Source organism: Ahaetulla prasina, chromosome 6 (assembly GCF_028640845.1).
Source record: "Ahaetulla prasina isolate Xishuangbanna chromosome 6, ASM2864084v1, whole genome shotgun sequence".
Lineage (NCBI taxonomy): Eukaryota > Metazoa > Chordata > Lepidosauria > Squamata > Colubridae > Ahaetulla > Ahaetulla prasina.
In genome coordinates, this window is record NC_080544.1 from 21,610,990 (window position 1) to 21,634,392 (window position 23,403).

Genomic DNA, 23,403 nt, shown 5'->3' on the forward strand with positions numbered 1-23,403 from the left:
ACAATATTTTAAAAAATGTTGAGACTGGAAGAAGTGCAGAGAAGAGCAACACAGATGATTAGGGGGCTGGAGGCTAAAACACATGATGAACGGTTGCTGGAATTGGGTCTGGCTAGTCTAGTGAAAAGAAGGACCATGTGATAGCAGTGTTCCAATATTTGAGGGGCTGCCACAAAGAAGGGGGGCGGGCGTCAACTTATTTTCCAAAGCACCAGAAGGCAAGACAAGAAACAATAGATGAAAACCAATCTAGGAGAGGTCCAACCTAAGAACTAAGGAGAAATTTCGTATCAGTCAGAAAAAGTAATCCGTGGAACAGCTTGCCTTCAGAAATTGTGGGCGTTCCATCACTGGAGGCTTTTAAGAAGAGACTGGACAACCACTTGCCTGAAATGAGGGTCTCCTGCTCAAGCAGGTGGTTGGATTAGAAGACCTCCAAGGTCCTTCCAACTCTGTTATTCTGCCTTCATATTCTTCCCAACATTTACTTGAGCTGCGGTGGCAATACTGCAGGCTACTTCTGCTGACTGCTGGCTGCCAGCAGTTTGGCAGTTCGAGGCTCATTGGCTCAAGGTTGACTCAGCCTTCCATCCTTCCAAGGTGGGTAAAATTAGGACCCAAACTGTTGGGGGCAATATGTTGACTCTGTAAGCCGCTTAGAGAGGGCTTTAAGACACTGTGAAGCATTATATAAGTCTAAGTGCTATTGCTATTGCTATTTGGTTACTTTGGGCCTGCTGTTTCTAATCCATTCTTGGCCACCCTGTTGCATATAACGATAAAACCATTTAATCTGAATTTGAGACTCATCCTTTGTTGTTGTTAGTTGCGAAGTCATGTCTGACCCATCGCGACCCAAGGAACAACATTCCTCCAGGTCTTTCTATCCTCTACCATCCTCCGGAATCAATTTAAGCTCACACCTACTCTTTTATTGACTCCATCTAGTCATCTCGTTCTCTGTTGTCCCGTTCTTCTTTTGCCCTCAATCTTTCCTAGCATTAGGCTCTTATCTAATGAGTCCTTCCTTCTCATTAAGTGGCCAAAGTATTTCAGTTTCATCTTCAGGATCTGGCCTTCTAAAGAGCAGTCAGGGTTGATCTCCTATAGGACTGACCGATTTGATCGCCTTGTAGTCCAAGGGACTCACAGGAGTCTTCTCCAGCACCAGAGTTCAAAGGCCTCAATTCTTTGGCGCTCAGCCTTTCTTATGGTCCAACTTTCACAGCCATACATTGCAACTGGGAAAACCATAGCCTTGACTATATGCACTTTTGTTGGCAGGGTGATGTCTCTGCTTTTTAGTACGCTGTCTAGATTTGCCATAGTTTTCCTCCCCAGGAGCAAGCCTCTTGTCTAGAGAACACTTTTCCCCCTAAGTTTTATTAGAACAAGTCTACAGGAGTAGTAGTGGGATTCACTTACCTTTGCTACTGGTTCACAAATATGAGCCTTTGCGTGCAGAACCTTCTGCGCATGCACAGAACTTTCGTGATGACGTCCGGGCAGGTGGGCGGAGCCTCCTGCCATTGCCACTACGAGTTTGCCCGAACCGGGTAGAACCAGTATAAACCCACCACTGTACAGGAGTACTAAATAGTTGAGGGCTGTGACTGAAAAAGTCCTGCCTTGTGTCTGTAACAATTAACAGTACTAGGAAGGACAAAGGGAAATGTTCTTTGTTCGATCTGAGAATCGATTGTAAAAAGAAATTATTTAGTTTAATGGCAGGCTGGTGATAAACATTAAGGAGGCTCTTGATAGCAAAGAAAAGCAAGGAAGCTTGAATAATAGCATGATTTGGACAGATGCACAATGGCAAATAGTTTCCAGACGGTTTTCTTGGAAGCAACGTGAGGTGAACACTTGCAGACCCAGAAGTTTTCATTTAGTCAGTGTTACTAGCTTTTCTTTTCTTTTCTTTTCTTCTTTTCTTTTTCTTTTTCTTTTTTCTTGGCTTCAGCAAAGCAGCATGCTCAGCATGGCAGAAACAGACTTTCTCTGCAGTTTTGGCAGTTCTCACAGTTCTGTTATGGAGCCCTTGAAGGAAACAGCATTTGAGGAAGGGAAAACTCAAGGCTTCTGGGAATCTGAAATGCCTGAACTTTTGCTCTGGCCTTTTTATTGTCTCCTGCTGGAGAAGATATCCGAGGCCAGGTTGCACCCTTACCGGATTTCCTCCTGAATTCTTTTCTTAGCCATAGGAATGGTTTAAAAAAAACACACCAACCAACAGCTATTTTCATTTCTTTCTCATTTGGAAAGCTAAGTGATGGACAACCTGTTGGATTTATTGCAGCTCATCTCCCTTTGGTGCCAAAACAATAGCTCTAGGTAGTTTTATATATATCTCACCAAAGCAAATATGAGCAAATGATTCTTTTTGTTGTTGTTGTTGTTGTTGTCATTTAGAACAGGGGCCTCCAACCTTAGCAGCTTTAAGCCTGGTGGACTTCAACTCCCAGAATTCCCCAGCCAGCTGGGGAATTCTGGGAGTTGAAGTCCTCCAGGCTTAAAATTGCCCAGGTTGGAGACTCCTGATTTAGAATACTTTAATCATCCTAGCATTCAGCATTTTTCTAAAAAGGAAAAGAACATTTAGGTCAATTTGAGAGTGTTTCTAAGGAGATTTAAATATTAATTAATAATAATTAATTTCACGGCTTCTGCAATGTTTTTTGTAGGTGGAAAAGTATGTTCCATGCAGCAATTTTAAGATATGCAGGAAACAATTCTAAGATTCTTTGGAAGCTTAAGAAATAGTCTTCAAGGAAGCATTTGGCAGACATGATTCCCATGAAGAGATATATTACTTCCATCTTCTCCTGTAACATCCAAGAGATTTGAAGTAATGGGGTAAATTAAGTGTCCATTCTTCTCCTTTAAAATGCTCTAGAGTCTTCTGCCAAGGCGCATGGTCTGATAATAGAATAGAATAGAATAGAATAGAATAGAATAGAATAGAATAGAATAGAATAGAATTTTATTGGCCAAGTGTGATTGGACACAGATAAATCAGCACAATAAGGTTTATCTAAGATAAATTGGGAAAGAATTGCAATGAAGATCAACCTGGGAAGTGGCTCAACAGGCTAATGCAGCCTGTTATTAACACACAGCTGCCTGCAATTACAATTATTGCAGGCTCGAGTCCCACCAGGCCCAAGGTTGACTCAGCCTTCCATCCTTTATAAGGTAGGTAAAATGAGGACCCAGATTGTTGGGGGGGCAATACAAGTTGACTTTGTAAATAATATACAAATGGATGAGACTACTGCCTTACACAATGTAAGCCGCCCTGAGACTTCGGAGAAGGGCGGGATATAAATTCAAATTAAAAAAAACCTTGGATAATGGAGACAGCGCCATTGAAATCCCACATATTATATTCATATTACCCAAAACATGTGGGGCTTTAATTATATTACTACATCCGCCATCTTGGGGTTATTTTTTGACAGCCCTGGTGAATACTGCTGACCTTGAGGCTCATTTGATCACTAAAATGATTTTAATATAGTAGGATCTTTTTCATCATTTGCATTGTATCTTGGAGTTTCCAACTTCAAGAAATTTAACAATGCAACCATAAAGAGTCTCCTTCTTAACAAAATTAGTCTATACAATCTTTGTAACTTGGGTATAGGTGTGAACTAATTCAGCAAAGTCTTATTTTTAATATTAAGAATTAATTTTAAATATTATTAATATTTGACTTTACCACATGAGTCATAATTTTGTATCTGAATGCAGCTTCTATTAGATATAAATGATTGCAATATAAAAATAATAAATCTAAACTAGGACTGGAGCACAATCAGTGGTGGGTTTCTACCTGTTCGCCTACTTTGTGATACCCTACTTGGTAGCTCACCAGTTTTGAGGAAGGAGCACTGATTAATACTTTTGTTTTTTAAGCCTGTGGATCGGGGTGAAATTCACTTAAGTTCCCTACCAGTTTGCAAATGTGCGCGCACCACAAAGCTTTCTGCGTATGCGCAGAGGCTGAAAATCATCGCAAAAAAGGGACGTCATAACATCCGTGCAGGTGGGTGGGGCTTCATGCAATCAGCCCTACCATATCACGTGATCCAGAAAGAACTGGCTGAATTTCACCCCTGCTGTGGATTAGAACAGAACAGAACAGAACAGAACAGAATAATTTAGTTGAAAGGGACCTTGGAAACTTCTGGTGTTGGAGCATTCACAACTTCTGGAGGCAAGCTGTTCCACTGATTAATTGTTCTAACTGTCAGGAAATTTCTCCTTAGTTCTAAGTTGTTTCTCTCCTTGATTAGTTTCCACCCATTGCTTCTTGTCCTGCCCTCAGGTGCTTTGGAGAATAACTTGACTCCCTCTTCTTTGTGACAGCCCCTGAAATATTGGAACACTGCTCTCATGTTAGTAGAGATGTCATACCATCCTTAAATGACTAAAAATTGGAAAGCCGTAGGGTACTACTTTAAATGTTTTGCAGAATATCGAACAAGATATATATTAGTTAGAGATCATCTGTACAACCTACTATAGGTTATTTTTTTTTAATGGTTATGACAAGAAGGGTTCTTAGTAACCATTGCTTTGTTTTGGTGTGCAAAGCATTTCTAACTTGAAACTCTCTGGTTTAATCAAGCAGCGATGAGCTTTTGGGCTCAGCAGCCTTGATCTAGTTTTCTAGTGTCCTGACCCTATTTTCAGTTTGAAACAGCTGCTTTGATCTCACCAGAAATGTTCCAATATTGCTTCAAAGATTCTAGCTGCATTCTGAACCTCTCAAGGGCTCACTTCAAGTTCAATTTTTTTTCTACACGCATGCATGTGCGCATACATCCGTACATCCATACATTCCTGTCCAGATATTTTTCTGCTCCCTCTCACAGTAAGCAATATTAAGCGAGGTAAAAAAAAAAAGTAATCTACTCAAGTCAAACAATTCAATTCAAACCTTTATTGTCAGAGTACAACATGTGTACCAGGGGTGAAATGCTCCCAGTTCGGACCAGATCGCCCGATCCGGTCGCAATGGCGGCGGGTGGTTCAGAGAACCAGTAGGAAAAATCCCTGCCCCTCCGCCACCCCAGCTGAGCCACACGATCATCAGAAGTTTGTTTTTTTTTACTTTTAAAAGCATTTTTTCTTTCGACAAAAAAAATACTTTTAAAAGTTAAAAAAAAAAGCCTTTGATAATCGCTCAGCTGGGATCGTCAGAACTCTTTAAAAGCATTTTTTCTACAACTTCTTCAGCCGAAGAGGTTGTTAAAAAAAAAGCTTTTAAAAGGCTCCTCTGGCGATCGCAGCTGAGTTGCCTGATCGCCAGAACCTTTTAAAAGCATTTTTTACAACCTCTTCCACCGAAGAGGTTGTAGAAAAAATGCTTAAAAAAAAAAAAAGCTGGCCACACCCACCCAGTCACATTACCCCCCCCCCCCAACCAAGCCATGCCCACAGAACCAGTAGTAACAAATTTTACATTTCACCCCTGATGTGTACTATGAGATTGGCTGAGCCTTCCTTCGTGCACACCCCCCCAACACAATACTCATAGTGAAAAACAGAAAATCCCTATCCCAGTGAATCCTGCTAAACAAACACCCAATCCTATTGTACCATGTGAAGTTATTGCACGTCGCGCCAGGCCCCCCAAGTCAATCATGCTAAGTTGTTGTAAAGTTATTTTTCATTCAGAAGACCTGACAGCCCATGGATAAAAATTGTTCTTTAGCCTGTTTGTGCGGCTGCCTATGCTTTTATATCTCCTTCCCAATGGTAGGAGAATAAAGAAGTGCTGACCGGGGTGTGAGTCATCCTCACTCTTCTAAGGCAGCGAGCCCTAGCTATGTCATCTAGTTCAGGGGTTTCCAACCTTGGTGACTTTAAGACTTGTGGACTTCAACTCCCAAGAGCCCTCAGCCAGCTTTGCTGGCTGAGGGCTCCTGGGAGTTGAAGTCCACAAGTCTTAAAGTCACCAAGGTTGGAGACCCCTGGTCTAGTCTTATATGGTTACTAAATGTTAAGATGCTTCTGAATTAAGGTCAGATGCTGAACCTTTTGGGATCCCTCCAGTTTATGGAGGAAATAAAATGTCAGCTACGTGGATTAATAACATCTTGGAAGTACAATGCTTGGGAGAGTTTGTCTCCCAACAGAAGTTAGGACTAATAAAATCCCCATTGCCATAAGAACCATAGAATCCCAGAGTGGGGAGCAGCTGGCAGAGCAGGGGTGAAATGCTCCCGGTTCGGACCGGTTTGGCTGAACCGGTAGTGATGGCAGCTGGTGGTTCGGAGAACCGGTAGCGATGGCAGCGCACAGCTCTGCCCACCCGCCCGGTCGTTGTTACTTCCTGGTTTTAATCAGAGTAACCTGTTTTTTACCCTCTGCACATGCACAGAAGGGTTTGTGCATGCGCAGAGGGTCCGCGAGCTCACGTGATGCACGCGTGCACTTCCGAACCGGTTGGGAAGGTAAGAAGGTAAGCAGAGTCCGTTTCCCCTGTCTTGTGCAGAGTGTCGTGTCCCACTCCTCCGCTGACGGCTGGGTCCGGGAAATCCGAATCAGGCTTGCCTCTGCAGCTCTGCCCAAAGTCCTAGCAAAGTCCTCAGAGCAGGCAGGAGACCAGTAAGTGACTTCAGCAAGATAAGTTTGACTTTTGCCTGACTCAGAGACTGCCAGAAAGTAGCTCCTTTATATAGGCCATGGGGTGTGGCTCCATGACTCAGCACTCATTAAGGCCTGCCCCTCCCTTCCCTCTGTTGCCTCCGCCTCTCCAATCTTCTGATGCGAGGGTCACTCCAATCAGCTGTTCTTGGGAGTAAACCCTCCTCAGGCTCACCTGCTGTGGAGGAGGGGGAGGGGTCTAGCTGCTCCGTTTGCCTGGGCATGGAGTCAGGGCTGGGGCAGGGAGATGCTCCTTCTTCTGCAGTTTGTGGGGGCATGGAGCCAGGACTTGGGCCGGAAGGCATACATTCCTCAGTGTTGGGGAGCAGGTAAGAAGGCCCCGGCTGCTCTGAGGGCGGGCAAGACACAACACAGAGATTCCAATGAAAGCATCCCAATCAGGTAGTTATCTAGTCTCTGAAGACAATAATGGAATGGAACCCACCATTTCTCCTTGAGCTGATCTTCTCCTGGGACAACTTTTCAAGCTTTCAACTGAAAAGCTGCTTCCCTGGAACTTATTCCATATCTTGTACTCTGGCATGATACCGGTTTGATCTTGACTACATCATACTTCTTTAAAGTGTCTATACTTTGCTTTTGGAAAACATGATCTACATATTTTCCATGGCTGGCAGCAGATGCCAACAGTAATGGCATCTGCTTTTATCCTTCCCGCCATATGGTTTAATTCAGATCACTTCAACCATGCTGTCAACTCTATTCCTCTCTAAAGTGACCCCAGGCACTGCAAACTACACCACAAGCACTGAATATATGCAAGCTTCTTGCATATATTCCTGCCTCTTGTGGCTCAACAGACTAATGCAGTCTGTTATTAACACAGCTGCCTGCAATTACTGCAGGTTCTAGTCCCACCAGGCCCAAGGTTGGCTCAGCCTTCCATCCTTTATAAGGTAGGTAAAATGAGGACCCAGATTGTTGGGGCCAATAAGTTGACTTTGTACATAATATACAAATAGATGAAGACTATTGTTTAACATAGTGTAAATGCGAATAATAAAAAAAAAAGCTTGAAGTTGTCACACACAAACACACACACACACACACACACGTAATTGATTCAGAAAGTTCAAACTAATTGGCTAGGGTTCATAACAAGCCCTTCTGCCTGGGCCTCTTCATTTTCCTTCATTTGTGTAGAACAAGAAGAAGGACACTTAAAAGAAGAATGGAACATTAGACTCAGTCCTGCCTAGGTCTGCTTTTTTTCCCTCCCATCTCCTTTATGTTGGTTCTTCATGGTTTAGATTAAGGGTGTCTGTTTATGTATCAGTGACAAGAAGATTTTTAAAAAGGACGTAGCTTTGCATAGTGAAATGTACATATAGGCATGCAGGTTTAGAAATGGATATAATTCTATTTCGTTCATTTCACCAAGGAGGGAGGCAACTGTGACTTGCTACCTTTGTGTGCACCCTTTGCTATCTAACTGCAGTGCTAATTGTGATGGAAGGTGGCTCAGTGGTTAAGACGCTGAGCTTGTTGATCAAAAGGTCGGCAGTTTAGCAGTTCGAATCCCTAGTGCTGCCGTGTAACGGGGTGAGCTTCCATTACTTGTCCCAGCTTCTGCCAACCTAGCAGTTCGAAAGCACGTAAAAAATGCAAGTAGAAAAATAGGGACCACCATTGGTGGGAAAGTAACAGCGTTCCGTGCGCCTTTGGTATTTAGTCATGCCGGCCACATGACCACAGAGACGTCTTCGGACAGTGCTTGCTCTTCGGCTTTGAAACAGAGATGAGCACCGCCCCCTAGAGTCAGGAATGACTAGCACATATCTGCGAGGGGAACCTTTACGTTTAATTGTGATGGACAACTCTTGTAGCACTTTACGTTTAATCCAGTAAAAGTTTTTTTTAAAAAAGACTCCCAGGAGAAATCAGTACCAACCACTTCCATATTGCTGTCAAGAAAACTACATGTCCATGTCCTTTTGGTCAACAGAAGATAAACCTAGCTCAGAGAATCCAAATAGAAGATGCTGAGGTGCGGCAATCCGCTCAGCTGAGAGGATATAGGTCAGTAAAGCACAGGGGCAGGCGGGCCCACTGATCGTTGGAGCTACTAGTTCTCCCGAACCAGTCCGAACCGATAGAATCCCACCCCTGCTCCAGGCCCATTTACAATGGGAACGGGTTCTCTGTGCCCAGTAAAAGAATATAGAGGTGCTAGAATGTTAAGTAGCATCCTTAGGAGTTGGCAGGCAGGCATCATCCTGATAAATTAAGGCTTTGTCAATATGAATGACAAAGCCCCCCCACCCCCCCAAAGATCCATTTGGTATGAGCCAGCTGTGGCTTAAAGGAGCCTTTTCCTTCTCTGTATGCATTTTCCTTCCTTTCCTCCTTCAACTGATGATTGGCTCCATTCTCCATCCTCTAAACTTTATAAAACAGTGAGACTTGGAGCAGATTTATACTAAATCCACCTTGAGGATTATGTGCTATCCTTTTTGGAGGGCAGGAAGATATGACATTGTCCTCAGTCTTCCCCAACCTGCAGAGAAGGTAACCTCCACCTTCGTTTTCTTCTTCCGCATCAGAAATAATCCTGCCCACTCTCCCACCTGTCCATTCACCATCGGCTGTTAGAACAGAGCAGTCTGATCATTTCATTCTTGCATACAAATACAGCATCCTTCACTTAATCCTCCAAGGAAAGATTGAAGGCAAACAAGGTCCAGGCAGCAGAAGAACATCATGGCTTCAAAATCTAAGGGACTGGTTTGGACAAAAATCAGCAGCACTTTTTCACGCGGCTGCTGATAAAAATAGGGTTGCCAACATGATCGCCGATATCCGATGACAGATATAGCACAACAAGAAGAAGAAGATAGAAATGCTGCCGTTCCAGTTGGCTGGTGTACGCTCTAGAACATGCGTTCCTTCTACTTCCTGCTCCCAGCATCCCTACTCTCTGATGACTGTTTCATACAGGACTGAGCTACATATGTTCTATTGTTTTATTAAAACTGTTTTTTTCAAGTCCACAATAGATGGCCCTGAAAATACCTCTAACTAGAAAAGGGTTTTCTAATGGTTTGTTGGCTTGTTTGGCTTCACCAGTTGACTTCACCCAGTACTTGGTAAGTCCTGTGCACCTGAATTAGCTTTGGCCAAGTTCTGCCTGCTTCCTAGGTTAGGCTCTTTAATCATACCCAATCACTTTGGTCATATCCAGAGACATCTGTAATTTGGATTTAACATTGGATATCGTTTCCTATCTTAGGCTGTTTGGATATGCTACTGGAACATTTGCACCAACCAATTTCATTCAATATTCATACATGTGGCGGTAGACAATCTAGGTCTTCCAAGTGTTTTGGATTACACCTCTCTAAATTCCTTGCCATTGGCTCTGTTTTCTGAGGCAAAAAGCAGTGGAAATCCAAAACCTCAACTAGAAGTCACTAGGTTGCCTATTCCTGGATGCTGTATTTTTGTAATGATGTGATGGAATCGCCAAGTGACATTCAATGTGACAGACCGCTACACAGCTGCTTGTTTTGGTTTGTCCGATTAGTTGTTTCCATACTGATTGGGGAATACATTTTCTGCCCGCTTAGTTTGGCTCCAGGGTGGTGTTTACAACCACATACTGTATGCTATACTCAATTTCATGAAGACCCATCATTGATGTGGCTTGAAAATAAGCTTGAAACTGAACCATATGGTTGAAAAGAAGGGTTTCCATATTGCCAAAAGATCATGCAAGCAATTTCAGGGAAAGAAATTAGCCACATTGGGCACACTATATATACATAGGCGTGCCCATGACTTGGAAAAAGGCACAAAGGCTTCCCAAGAGCATGAAGCAGACTCCTTCCTGACAAGAACCCCTTCTTATTAAGTTACTGTGAATTCTTCTCATTCACATCCATCAAGGTCTTTCAAGGGTGAATTTAAGTCACAGACCTTATCTGGCTTGGAGTGCTGCCAGGCCGATATCTTCAAAACTTGGCAAGGAGTCATGGAGAGTCATGAACCAATTACGCAAACTAACTGTCTCCTGCAAATTCCACTCCACCTTTGCTTCTCTTTTATTCTGTCTGCAAGGGGCCATTCATCGTCCACCTGTGGCCTTACTCCCAAGTCGACCCTTGTTCTTTAGCTGTTCCCTTCATCTGGCAACTTTGGGCATGCACACACTGGGAACAGGCTCCAGCTGTTCATCTGCCTCACTGATGTCTGACTCTGAAGACAGCTGATAACTGCCATATGGCCCTGTCCCCCTCTCTGCCTCCAATGCAGTGCCCTCATCAGAGCCTTCCTCAGACTCCAGGACTGGCCCGTGTTCCTCTCCAACCTCCTCACAGTCCAAACCTGCTGCCAGCTCCACTGGTTGTTGGCAGGCCGCAACAATCACCAATAAAAAAATAGAAAGTTGTTTAATGCCCATGACCAAATTTAAAAAAAAATAAAAATAAAAATAGGAATGGTGGAAAAATGCACTCGATGAGACAAGGTGGTTTAGGATTTTCCTGTGAATTCTATCACGTTTGAAATAATTTTGAATTTGTACAATTTATTTTCTATACTTAGGAGTTAATGTAAAACAAGTGCAGCCACTGGCTAACAATGTAACAGAGGGAATTTAAGCTCGATAGAAGTGAAATAGCAAGAAAAATGCTGCAGCCTGATTTGCTTCTTCAAATTTCTTGTTCTGTTTTGTTTTACTCAGGGACAGCCTGGAACAAGAGGTTTTCCTGGGTTTCCAGTAAGTAGGATCCTTAGTATAAATTGCTGAACAATTCTTTATTGCACAGATTGGAAAACGTAAAATAAATTGTTTGTTTGTTTTACTGTAATGTTTTGATCTGTTCTAAGATCTGACCGTTTGATTCAACAGTAATAAATTGCATCATTTTTTCAAATCAAATCATACACCAAATGACCCTAGCAGCTTAATGCATAAAATAGAATTTGTTATGGATTGCTTTTGTTCAGTATTTCAAATCAATTCATTTAACCAGATCTGATATTCGAAACAGATTTGCGGTGATTTGCATCCCTCCATCCATTTTTTTTTTATAGTAAAGGTAACTAGCAACATTAATCTTGGAATTTCCTTCCACAATAATTCAATAAAATAAATACTATAACCTCAAACCAGCTGCAATAATGCATAAATCATTTGGCTTAGTTTCCAGTTCAGTCGGTGTTATGGATAAACGTTAAGTGGAATGACGTCTCAGAACTAAAACTCTTAAATTCCAGTAGAAAAAAGTAATATTTTAGAATGCACCTGCCTACCGTGTAACACCGTTTTATAAGTGAACTGAACAGACTGAAAATTAACAGCAGCAGGGAAACAAAACTGGGGAAACAAATATAGGAATACTATAAATAAGAACCATTTCTTAACATCATTTTTTATGGCATTCCAGGAGATAATTAACCATAATTTATAACTCAAATAATCTGCTTTTATATACTTCTTTGCTGATGTGTAATACAACAATATACGGTAGTCCTTGTCGTGTCCCACTCCTCCGCTGACGGCCAGGTCAGAGAAATCCGAATCAGGCGTGCCTCTGCAGCTCTGCCAAAGTCCTAGCAAAGTCCTCAGGGCAGGCAGGAGACCAGAAAGTGACTTCAGCAAGATATGTTTAGACTTTGCCTGACTCAGAGAATGCCAGAAAGCAGGTCCTTTATATAGGCCATGGGGTGTGGCTCTATGACTCAGCACTTATCCAGGCCTGCCCCTCCCTTCCTTCTGTTGCCTCCGCCTATCAAGTCTTCTGACGCGAGGGTCACTCCAGTCGGCAGCTGTTGGCAATTGACCTCCCTCAGGCTCACATGCTGTGGAGGAGGGGGAGGGGTCTAGTTGCTCCGTTTGCCTGGGCATGGAGCCAGAGCTGGGGGCTGGAGATACTTCCTCCTCTTCAGCCTGTCTGGGCATGGAGCCAGGGCTGGGGCCGGGAGGCATACTAGGACATTCCTCCGTGTTCGGAAGCAGATAAGAAGGCCCCGGCTGTGGTGAGATTGGGCGAGACACAACAGTCCTCGACTTACAAAAGTTTGTTTAGTGACCATACAAAGTTACAATGGCACTGAAAAAAGTCACTTTTGACCACAACTGTTTCAGCATCCCTATGGTCATGTGAATAAAATTCGGATGCTTGGCAACTGAAATGTATTTATGACGGTTTCAGTGTCTTGGGGTCATGTGATCACCCTTTGCCACCTTCTGACAAGCAAAGTCAATGGGAAAATCGGATTCACTTTACAACCGTGTTACTAACTTAACATTGCAGTGATTCACTTAACAACTCTGGCAAGAAAGGTTGTAAAATGGGGCAAAACTCTCACAAATTTGTCTGACTTAGCAGCAGAAATTTTGAGTTCAATTGTGGTTGTAAGTTGAGGACTACCTATATTTAACTCCATATCTATCATGAGGTAAAGATGACTCAGTTTGTCCCTAGTTCCCTTTCCCACAATTCTCGCTATATGTTCCAATTGCAATTGTTAAAATAGTACACTCGTGCATATTTTAAAATATTGACTTTCTTTCCCCCCCCCCCAGTTTTTGATATATTTATATCTCTGATCCTAACATTGCATGATCAAGATGGTGAGTTGTACTGGCAAGACAAAAATATGCTATAAAAAGAAATCCTTGCTATTTAAATCAATTGATCTCTCACTCTCACTCTCTCTCTCTCTCTCCTCTCCCACCCCTTTTCTCCCTCTCTTTTTAGGGTCCAATTGGTTTGGATGGCAAGCCAGTAAGTGAAGTCATTTTCTGTTGTTCTCATTCTTATCCCTTAGCCTTTGAGTCCCCCCACCTCACTTTCCCATAATCCTCCCCCTCACATTTCTGGCCAGAAGGTTGTTTAAAAAGCTTATTTCAAAATGATCAGGGAATAAATTTAGGTGGGTTAATAGACAAAGGGGCAACAGTGAGCAGAATACGGTGAGATTTTCCATAGCAATAGCAATAGCACTTAGACTTATATACCGTTTCACAGTGCTTTACAGCCCTCTCTAAGCGGTTTACGGAGTCAGCCTATCGCCCCCAACAATATGGGTCCTCATTTTACTGATCTGAGAAGGATGGAAAGGCTGAGTCAACTTTGAGCTTCTTCTCTTCTCTTCTCTTCTCTTCTCTTCTCTTCTCTTCTCTTCTCTTCTCTTCTCTTCTCTTTTCTTCTCCTCTCCTCTCCTCTCTTCCCTTCCCTTCCCTTCCCTTCTCTTTTCCACTTTCCTCTGTTCTCTTCTCAGGACCCATATTGTTGGGGGCTATATGCTGACTCCGTAATCCGCTTAGAGAGGGCTGTAAAAGCACTGTGAAGCGCTATATAAGTCTAAGTGCTATTGTTATTGCTATTCTCCCCTTCCCCAGCTGTTGAATAAACAGGACAAATCTAAAATAATTTCTGATCTTAATGTTCAAAAGGTTTATACTGAAACCCACTTCTCTTTTTTTTATCTTGTTTCAGGGACAACCTGGACAGAAAGGGGAAATGGTAATGAGATGTTCAATCAATTTTGCATGCAGCATTCCGTTTATTAAGTTTCATGTTCATGGAAAAGAACAATTGGCAGGGATGTTTTTGAGGATCCATCTTTATAGGAAATGAAGAGATAGAAAACTTGAAGCTCTCCAGATGGAACTAAAATATAGTTCCCAGCATTCCTGACTCTAGTTGGGATTGCTTAGAGCTGAAATTCAAATAGATTTCTCTTTCTTTGGCAGGTTAGAAAGACAAAATAGTGATTTGTGCTAAGAAATTTGTAAACTCTATCTTTGTCTTTATTAAACAGCTGTATGGTAGATTATTAGATTTGTTTAAAACAATCATATACTTTTTAAAAGCAGTGCTATATATGCAGAAAGAAGTTTGCTTCTATGGAATAATGGGAAAGTCCCGGTATGATATTTTTGAATGGGCAGACCTGCTGATGTGGAATTAAAACTGAAAACTATACTTCACAAATGGATCCAACAGATTTCTGGAAATTCATTTCAAAATTTTGGGGAATGTTAAATGATTTCCCAAACTCTTCTCTGCTGCACTAGCTTTCTCTTGGCCAGGGATGTTTAAAACATAAATATATTACCATACAGTGGTTGCAGTATTACAAATGACCATGAGATGGCAGTGCAGACACCAAAACACCAACTCGTGGCTCCCATCTAGTGATGGTATAGATTATATGCATTATAAACAAGGTGTGCCTAACAAAAGACCACATTCAAAAGCATGATCTCGCATCTATAATTTGAAGTAATACCAAAAACTGTTATATGACCTCTTCCCTCTGCCACTTTATTGTCATCTAATGCTGGTGTACGTCTATGTGAAATTGGTTGTAAAGTGGCACAAAATTTAAGTTTGTTGTATGTGATTTTGGATGGCTTATTTATATTATTTTTTCGTGTTGCAATCATGAAACAAGGGAAATACTTATCTAAATCAGCTCACAGTGGTTTTTTGTGCTTCCTTATTTGACTTTATTTTACTGATCCTGATTTCATTTCCCAATCATGGATTTAAGTTGTTTCATAGCTTAACAAATAGGGACCCGGTGGCTCAGGGGCTAGGACGTTGAACTTGTTAATTGAAAGGTCAGCAGCTCAGCGGTTCAAATCCCTAGTGCTGCCGTGTAACGGGGTGAGCTCCCGTTACTTGTCCCAGCTTCTGCCAACCTAGCAGTTTCGAAAGCACGTAAAAAAGGCAAGTAGAAAAGTAGGGACCACCTTTGGTGGGAAGGTGGTCCCTATTTTTCTACTTACCTTTGGTGGGAAGGTAACAGCATTCCGTGCGCCTTTGGCGTTGAGCCATGCCGGCCACATGACCACAGAGACGTCTTCGGACAGCGCTGGCTCTTCAGCTTTGAAATGGAGATGAGCATCGCCCCATAGAGTCAGCAACGACTAGCACGTATGTGCGAGGGGAACCTTTACTTTTACCCAGTGGTGGGATTCAGCCAGTTCACACCACTTTGGGAGAACCGGTTGTTAACTTTCTGAGCAGTTTGGCAAACTGGTTGTTGGAAGAAATCATTAGGGCAGAGAACTGGTTGTTAAATTACTTGAATCCTACCACTGCCTTTACCTACAGCTTAACAAACACTTTTCACCTGTGCTGTTTTTTGCACTCAGCATTTCTTGTTACAGCTATTTTCTCAACTGAGATCATATAAATCCATCAGAAACAAAACTAAGTTTGATAATAATCTCAATGCAGTACAATATAGACCCCAGGAATTTAATTAATTTCTTGAATTGCACATATAAATAAGGATTATGAATTGATATTTGAATGGTGATTATAAAATCCAGAATGAAGTGATGGTCTGATGAGTTCTCCATGAAATATAATTCAGTAATCTCCTCTCTTCAAACCATTCTGGAAAATTTGGTTGTGATATAGGCAGTATACCCAATTTTGAATTAAAGTATTTTCAAGCCATCTCTGGCCATTGTTGGGCTGAAATGACCACAATGAAGGCAGATTTTACACTCCCCTCCATGTTGGCTACGAAATGCTAGAAGGCGCTATGAGACCATAAGGAACTGTAATCAAGGTATCATATGAAATAATGAAATGACATATTTTTGCCTTGGATTCAGTGTTTAATAGTTGTACTGTAAACAACATCTCAAGCACTATATTATAAGAGTAGTGTAGTGTGAATGCAGTCCGAACTTCCCAGATGGTTGATTTTATGACTGGGCTTAGAAACAGATGTTAATATGGGAAATCATAACACTTATTCAAATGGATTTTTAAATCACTGGAGTCTAAAAAATATATACAATACCGTGCATGCTGTTAACTGGTCATTTTTTCCACTATGGGAATTATGTGAAAATGGCCTTATTGAATTACCATGCGCTTTACAGATAACTATAAATATAGATAACCATAAAAGTGTGTTTTTCACATATATCCCAAGAAGCATAGTACCGGTGTATGCTTGTATGGGAGAGAGGTGAGAGAAAAGTTGGGAAATAAACAGGATGGGGCATTAAGAAATTGTTTTAAGATCTTACACTTTCTTGCGCCAATTTTTAAAAAATTAGAAATACGTATATACTCAGAGTTCCCAACGGATTTTGAAAATAAACTACCTGCAAAATTATTTATGCTAGTCACTAGAAACTACAAATAGTAGTAGTCCAATGGGTGAATGGGTGTAAAAGTAAGAGTCAGTGGGTGAATGGGTGTAAAATAATCAAAATGGTGGCTATGTGATTGAAGCCCTGCCCCATTTCTTACATGGATGCCATTTTGAGTTTTTTTTTAACCTCCCTATGAATATTACTTCTTGTTTGCAAGCAAACATGCTTGGTGAACACATGGTCCCTGATCCAAACATTCTCTCTTTCTTGCTAATTCTGCTGCTACCTATGTGCATCTTGGCCTACTCTAGACACATATCTCATCTCACTGTAGGTGAATTTCTGCTTTTGCTAGAATCATTTTTCAATGTAACCTGACTTTTAACCAGCATCAAAACCACAGTGAACCACTGGATTTTGTTTTTCTCTCTTCTCATCCAAATTAATGAAATAATCCCACTGTACAAACTGTTAAATGCTGCAAGCTTGTAGTATGGCCAGGTTCTCCTTGACTTGACCCAAAGTAGATAGACTTCTAATTGACCTCCTCCGCGGCTCAAAATAATTGTCACTTAGCTGCCCCTATTTTGCAAATGTGGTTCTTTATTTTTGTTCTGGGCAGGTGCCGGTTTTCTAAAGTATCCGGAGAACCAATGGTGTGCTTTTCTTTTAATCCAAACGTAGGGGTGGATCCAGTCGTGGGATTCAAGTAATTTAACAACCCGTTTTTATTTATTTATTATTTATTTATTTATTATTTAGATTTTTATACCGCCCTTCTCCCGAAGGACTCAGGGCGGTGTACAGCCAGATTAAAAAACAGTACAATATACAATATACAAATTAAAACAAAATTAAAATAACATATTCTATAAATGGCCGAAAATTTAAAACCATCAAATTTGACCCATAAAATACATAAAAATACCCCAATTAAAATTTTTAAAATTCAAAAGTTTAAAAAGTTAAGCCAGTCCCGCTTGGATAAACAAGTGCGTTTTCAATTCACGGCGAAAGGTCCGAAGGTCAGGTAGTTGACGCAAACCGGGGGAAGTTCATTCCAGAGGGTAGGTGCTCCAACAGAGAAGGCCCTTCCCCTGGGGGCCGCCAGCCGACATTGCTTGGCGGACGGCACCCTGAGAAGACCCTCTCTGTGTGAGCGTACGGGTCGGTGGGAGGCATACGGTAACAGCGGTTCTCTGCCCTAATGATTTCTTCCAACAACCAGTTTGTCAAACTGTTCAGAAAGTTAACAACCGGTTCTCCAGAAGTGGTGCAAACTGGCTGAATCCCACCACTGGGTGGATCTTCATAATGAACATGTATGGTGATCTTCCAAATGATTCTGCAGCTCTAGGCAGAAGTCAATGGCACGTTTTCTTTGACCATGAATCTTAGCCCATCCTATAGGCCAGTGATGGCAAACCTTTTCAGCACCAAGTGCCAAAAAGGGAGCATTTCGCGTGTGCACGAACGCTTCACGCGAGCACTCATCAGGGCCGCGACCAAGGAGAGGAGCTGCCCAGGGGGCATGCGTGCGCCAGATAAGGTACTTCTAGTTTCCGGCGCAGACATGCGCGCCAGCCAGCAAGTCTTCTAGTTACTGCCACGCATGTGCATGCGCCCATCAGCTGGCTGGCGGACATGCTCATGCAGGAAAATGGAAGACCAGCTCTTCCAGTTTTCAGCACTGCCACATGATGTTGCGTGCACATGTGTGCCAGAAACCTGGAAGAGGAACGGGCGACGCCACGTGTGCCAGGTGACATGGCTCCGTGTGCTACTTCGGGCATGCGTGCCGTAGGTTCGCCATCACAGCAATAGGCATTTTCACAAAATAGAAATAATGGATGACTTTAGCCCAAACCTTTATGCAGAAGTAGATTCATTGGCTCAGAAAAACAGGTAAAATTATCTGGTTAGATAAACAGGGTTTTAAGCCTAGTCGAATCTACCCTGGCAGCTCTATGGTGGACGTACAATTTTTTGCAGTTCAAAATTCCAAATGTGCCCACCTTGCAAGCACTTTGTGAAATCCCATTTAATCTAGGCTGTTTGAAAGATTCTAGGTACACTTGGATTTCAAAGCATGGAAGTATTAATAATCTCAAAAGAGGATGCAATCCATTCTCCCCTCTCTGTAATGCCAGTACTTTGTATAACTTGTGTTACAATTTTTGTAATAAAGCTCACTTCCCCTCTCACTCAGTGTGACCTTGGGCTTCCCAAGGTCAGAGTTCAACTAGTAAGTATTTCTACTGATACTAAGATTAGAAATCTAAGATTAGACATCAGGGCAGTTTTGATTAATGGCTATCTCTAAAAAATATTAAACATTCTCTCCCCTTCCCTCCCTCCCTCCCTCTCTCTCTCTCTCCCCCTCCCTCCCTCCTTCCCTCCCTCCCTCCCTCTCCCTCCTCCCCCCTCATAGGGGATGCCAGGACAAAAAGGAGAAAAGGTAAAGTTAATATAGGTTGTAAAAATTCAGATCATATTTGAATACATATATTTTTAAAACTGAAACCTGAAATCTGGTTCTTCCTGTATGCCTGCATCAATAGTTTCACTGTCCCTGGTTATTGCTTAAAAAGAATATACCAGAACCTGCCCTTTTAATCCATATACATAGGTAAGAACAATTATTCCGGCAGCTGCACATGAAAATTGTACCATTTCAGTGGAGGGAATGTCTTCCAATGAATTGGCAGACAGTTTCATTGATGAATTTTGTAGCTCTGAAAATTTCCTTGCTCCAAATCAGATAATTATTATAATTGCGGGAGAAGGAACACATTAAATAAGCAATCCTAGAACTATGGGCATATTTGACCCTGAATCAACCGTAGTAAACAAAATTGGCCAATCATTTTGAACCATGATACTGTGAAACAGGGGTCTCCAACCATGGCAACTTTAAGACTTGTGGACTTCAACTCCTCAGAATTCCTTAGCCAACAAAGCTCTTTCTGATATGAGGCCATTGTCCAGGTTGGGTCAATCACCATTATCCCCACCAAGATGAAAGCACTCTTCACAATGATGCACCTGCTGTGGTCCTGTCTCTTTGACTCTATTTTGGGTTACATGATTTAAAATATTTTCTTTTTTAATCCCTCTGTTTCTGCAGGGTCAGTGCGGAGAATATCCACACAGGGTAAGCAAATTCTTCTGGGTTTTTGAACTGAACTCTGTATCTTATCCCTTCTTGGCCTGAATAGCTTCCATGGGACTTCAAACAGGTCAACTAGGAAGATCCGGGGTTCTTCCTGTGTTTCAGGGGTGCTATTCAGCAGGTTCTGACAGGTTCTGGAGAACCGGTAGCGGAAATTTTGAGTAGTTCGGAGAACCGGCAAATACCACCTCTGGCTGGCCCCAGAGTGGGGTGGGAATGGAGATTTTGCAGTATCCTTTCCCTGCCATGCCCACCAAGCAACGCCCACCAAGCCACATCCACAGAACCGGTAGTAAAAAAAATTAATTCCAACACTGCTATGTTTCTCTCATCCACCATAGATATTCTGTGACTTGGATCCTTTCTTGACCAAAGAAAGAAGAATATTTTTTAAACGGACTTATCAAGGTTTTTCCATAACCTACAGTAGTGGCCAAAATTGTGGAAACCTTTTGGGAAAAGAGTATTTTTGAGGTTTAATGGCTAAAAACACCATTTTGGGGGGGGGAGTTTCAAGATAATCCTATTCCACTGCTGGAATGGCCTGGGAGTAGCCCAGACCTTCACCCAATTGAAGATCTATGGAGCTGACTAAAGAAACTTGTTAGTCAGAAGCCTCCCAGCAATAAAACCCAGTTAATAGAAGCAATCACTCAATCTTGGTTTCACATTAGAACAGCTGCAAAACTAAAAGACTTGGTTCACTCCATGGGAAGACATAGCAAGGCCGTAATTCATGCTAAAGGTTACCCAGCTAAAGTATTAACTGACATGGTAATCGTTTTTGTAGATCTCCTTTTTTCTACGTGTTTCACTTTTCTTCTTTACACTGTAACTGCTATTCTAAGAGAAAATCCTCCATAAAAGTTATTGCATTACGTTCTTGATTAAATTGTCTTTCCATTGATATATAATTTTATGGTACCACTCCAAAAAAAAAGTGGTGCCATTAGCTAGTTTTAGAAAATACACTTTTCCCCCAAAGGTTTCCACATGTTTGGCCCCTACTGTAGTCCCACAAATTCTGTTATCAGAAAGGGGTGGAGCACAGTCATTGGAGAATGCTTCACCTCCTCACCTATGGTTCATTGGTGGGTTGCTACCGGTTCTCCCCGGTTCGGGAGAGCTGGTAGCAGAAATCTTGAGCTATGAGCAAACCGGTTCTCTCCGTCTGTCAATTGGGCCTTCCCGCCCACCCCCGCGCTATACATATCTTTATTCCTTTGTTTTTAGCCCAGCTGTAAGGTGCGGCAGAGTGGATTGCCATGCCTCAACTGTATTTTTATTAAATGCGCTTGCGCAAAGCGCAAGTTCGGCGTGCGCGCGAGCGTAGCAGTTAAGTGCATGGCGATCACACGCAAAGCGCATGCACGAAGCGAACCGGTGATAAAACCGGTTCGAACCCACCACTGCTATTGTTCCTTTTATTCAAATCGTGTTAAAATGGCAGTGAAACCCTACCAAAGTGTTGTAGGTTTAAATGAAACAGAACCTGGTCATTTAGCACAGCGGGCCTTCTGAAGTGAAGCAGCAGAGTTCAGATATTGTCCAGCAATTTTTCGTTTATTTATTTATTAGCATAGATTCGAAGAATATCTGACAAACCCCCCACCCCAACCCCAACAACTCTGGGTACTTTAACAGTATAAAAAGCCAGAACAATAAGATAAAAGAACAAAGGATATGATTCCACAAACAGAAAAACCAAAGTGTTCCAGGCTACCCCAGAGTCTGGGAGAACAGCCATGATGTTTTCAATGCCTTTTGAAACATCATCACAGTGGGAACCAGAAGGACCTCCAGAGGGGGGCACGATGATGCTCCAGAGGGCAGATGTCACGTTGTTTAGCCTTCTTGTAGAATGCTTAGATCAACTATAACTATAACTAACAAGAGAAAGAGAAAGACTGAGCGCAACAAAGCAACACGACAAATTCTAATGTGTTTAGAGTTACAATAGCCAAGGGGTATTTACATAGCATTAAAAAAAAGAGCTGGGGGAATAAAAAAAGATGGGAATTTACACAACCACACAAGCAAGTTACAGGTCTGACCTTGTATAACAATAATCCGCTGACCATCCAGAAAAGGCTTTCAGTTTTAGTTTTATTTTAATTTTTAAATCTTTCAGTTTTAGTTTAATCTAAACAATGGGAACGAGTTACAGTTTAGACAACAAGTTAGAGCCTAAAAGAATTATGAAGTTTGACTCATTTGAAACCAAGTTAAAATGAGCGACTCACTGGTTTGCAAAATGTACTCAGCATCACAAGGTTCCTATCAACCACTAAATCTCTAAAATTCTCTAAAGGCAATAAAAAAAAACCCTACAATTTGATTTGTTGCATAAAATTTATCCTTTATGATGATCAAGGAATAGGAGAAGAAAAGAAACTTCAGGAGACAAGTATTGTCTTTGTCTGCTCCAAATGTTTTAAGAAACTTTTGAATATGAATTTGACATGGCATTTTTTTACATCTCTGGGGCCAATGATATAGCCCGAATCAATGCTGATTCACTGAGAATGCAATGTAAACTTAATCATTACCACTGAATCTTATTTGAATTCTTAACCATACGATCTGTGTGTGATTTATTCACTGCCAATTTTAAAACGACTCTTGCCAGATTACATCCCTGAAAACAAAATAAGACAGCATACAATTATCATTAAGCAGAAAAAAATAAATCAAATATTTAACAAAGCCAACATTGCATGTGATGAGATTTAATTGTGTTTCTTGAAAGGCATCAAAACATTTCAGTGCCAAAATCTCCACCAAGCAATTGTTTATGTGAAACTGATTGGACTTGAAACGTTATTCCTGTAGATTATCTGGACAATAAACAATAATGTTCAAGAGAACTTTATGTTCCATATCTCAATTTGGAAGAGTCCTTCAATGCATCAAATTTCAGCCAAAATTTAGCTGATTATCTGGAGGATTAGCCATGACAGAAATCCTAACGTATAGCCAGAGAAATTTCTCTTCTTAGAAAATATGGTCTATAACACATTGATTGATGAGCTATACTGCTAGGAGAAAGCATTATCCCATGCGAACATTCAGAAATGGGGCAATCTCTGAGTACTGTATTGCTGTAGCACGAGGGCTCCAGAAATTCTAGGAGGGTTAGGACCACAAAGAGTTATTGCAATGTCTAAATCTCAATCTAAGTCACAAGTTGTAAAAAGCCAGAACAAGATCTTGGTAAATTCAACACCACAGACAACTCTGCTACCCTTCAAATTGACCTAGACTATGTATCTGAATGGTCAAACAATTGGCAATTCCAAATCTCTGGTAACAAATGCTCAGTCCTGCACATTGGCAATAGAAATAAGAACATCAAATATTTGCTGACTGGAAACGATCTAAAAGTTGACCCACACTCTGTCAAGGACCTAGGAGTACTCATTTCGAAAGATCTAAGTCCCAGAGCTCACTGTAACATCACTGCAAAAAAGGCTTTAAG

At 41.6% G+C, this 23,403-nt stretch overlaps 1 protein-coding gene across 1 annotated transcript in view; it reads left to right on the top strand.

Annotated features, from left to right (window-relative positions):
• Positions 1-23,403, top strand: part of COL13A1 (collagen type XIII alpha 1 chain) — a 154,052-nt gene that overhangs the window by 20,520 nt on the left and 110,129 nt on the right. Inside the window, exons 6-10 of the mRNA XM_058187686.1 lie at positions 11,360-11,395; positions 13,383-13,409; positions 14,124-14,150; positions 19,185-19,211; positions 19,881-19,907. Of these exons, the coding sequence (XP_058043669.1) occupies positions 11,360-11,395; positions 13,383-13,409; positions 14,124-14,150; positions 19,185-19,211; positions 19,881-19,907 (144 nt within the window). The remainder of the gene's footprint in view (positions 1-11,359; positions 11,396-13,382; positions 13,410-14,123; positions 14,151-19,184; positions 19,212-19,880; positions 19,908-23,403) is intronic.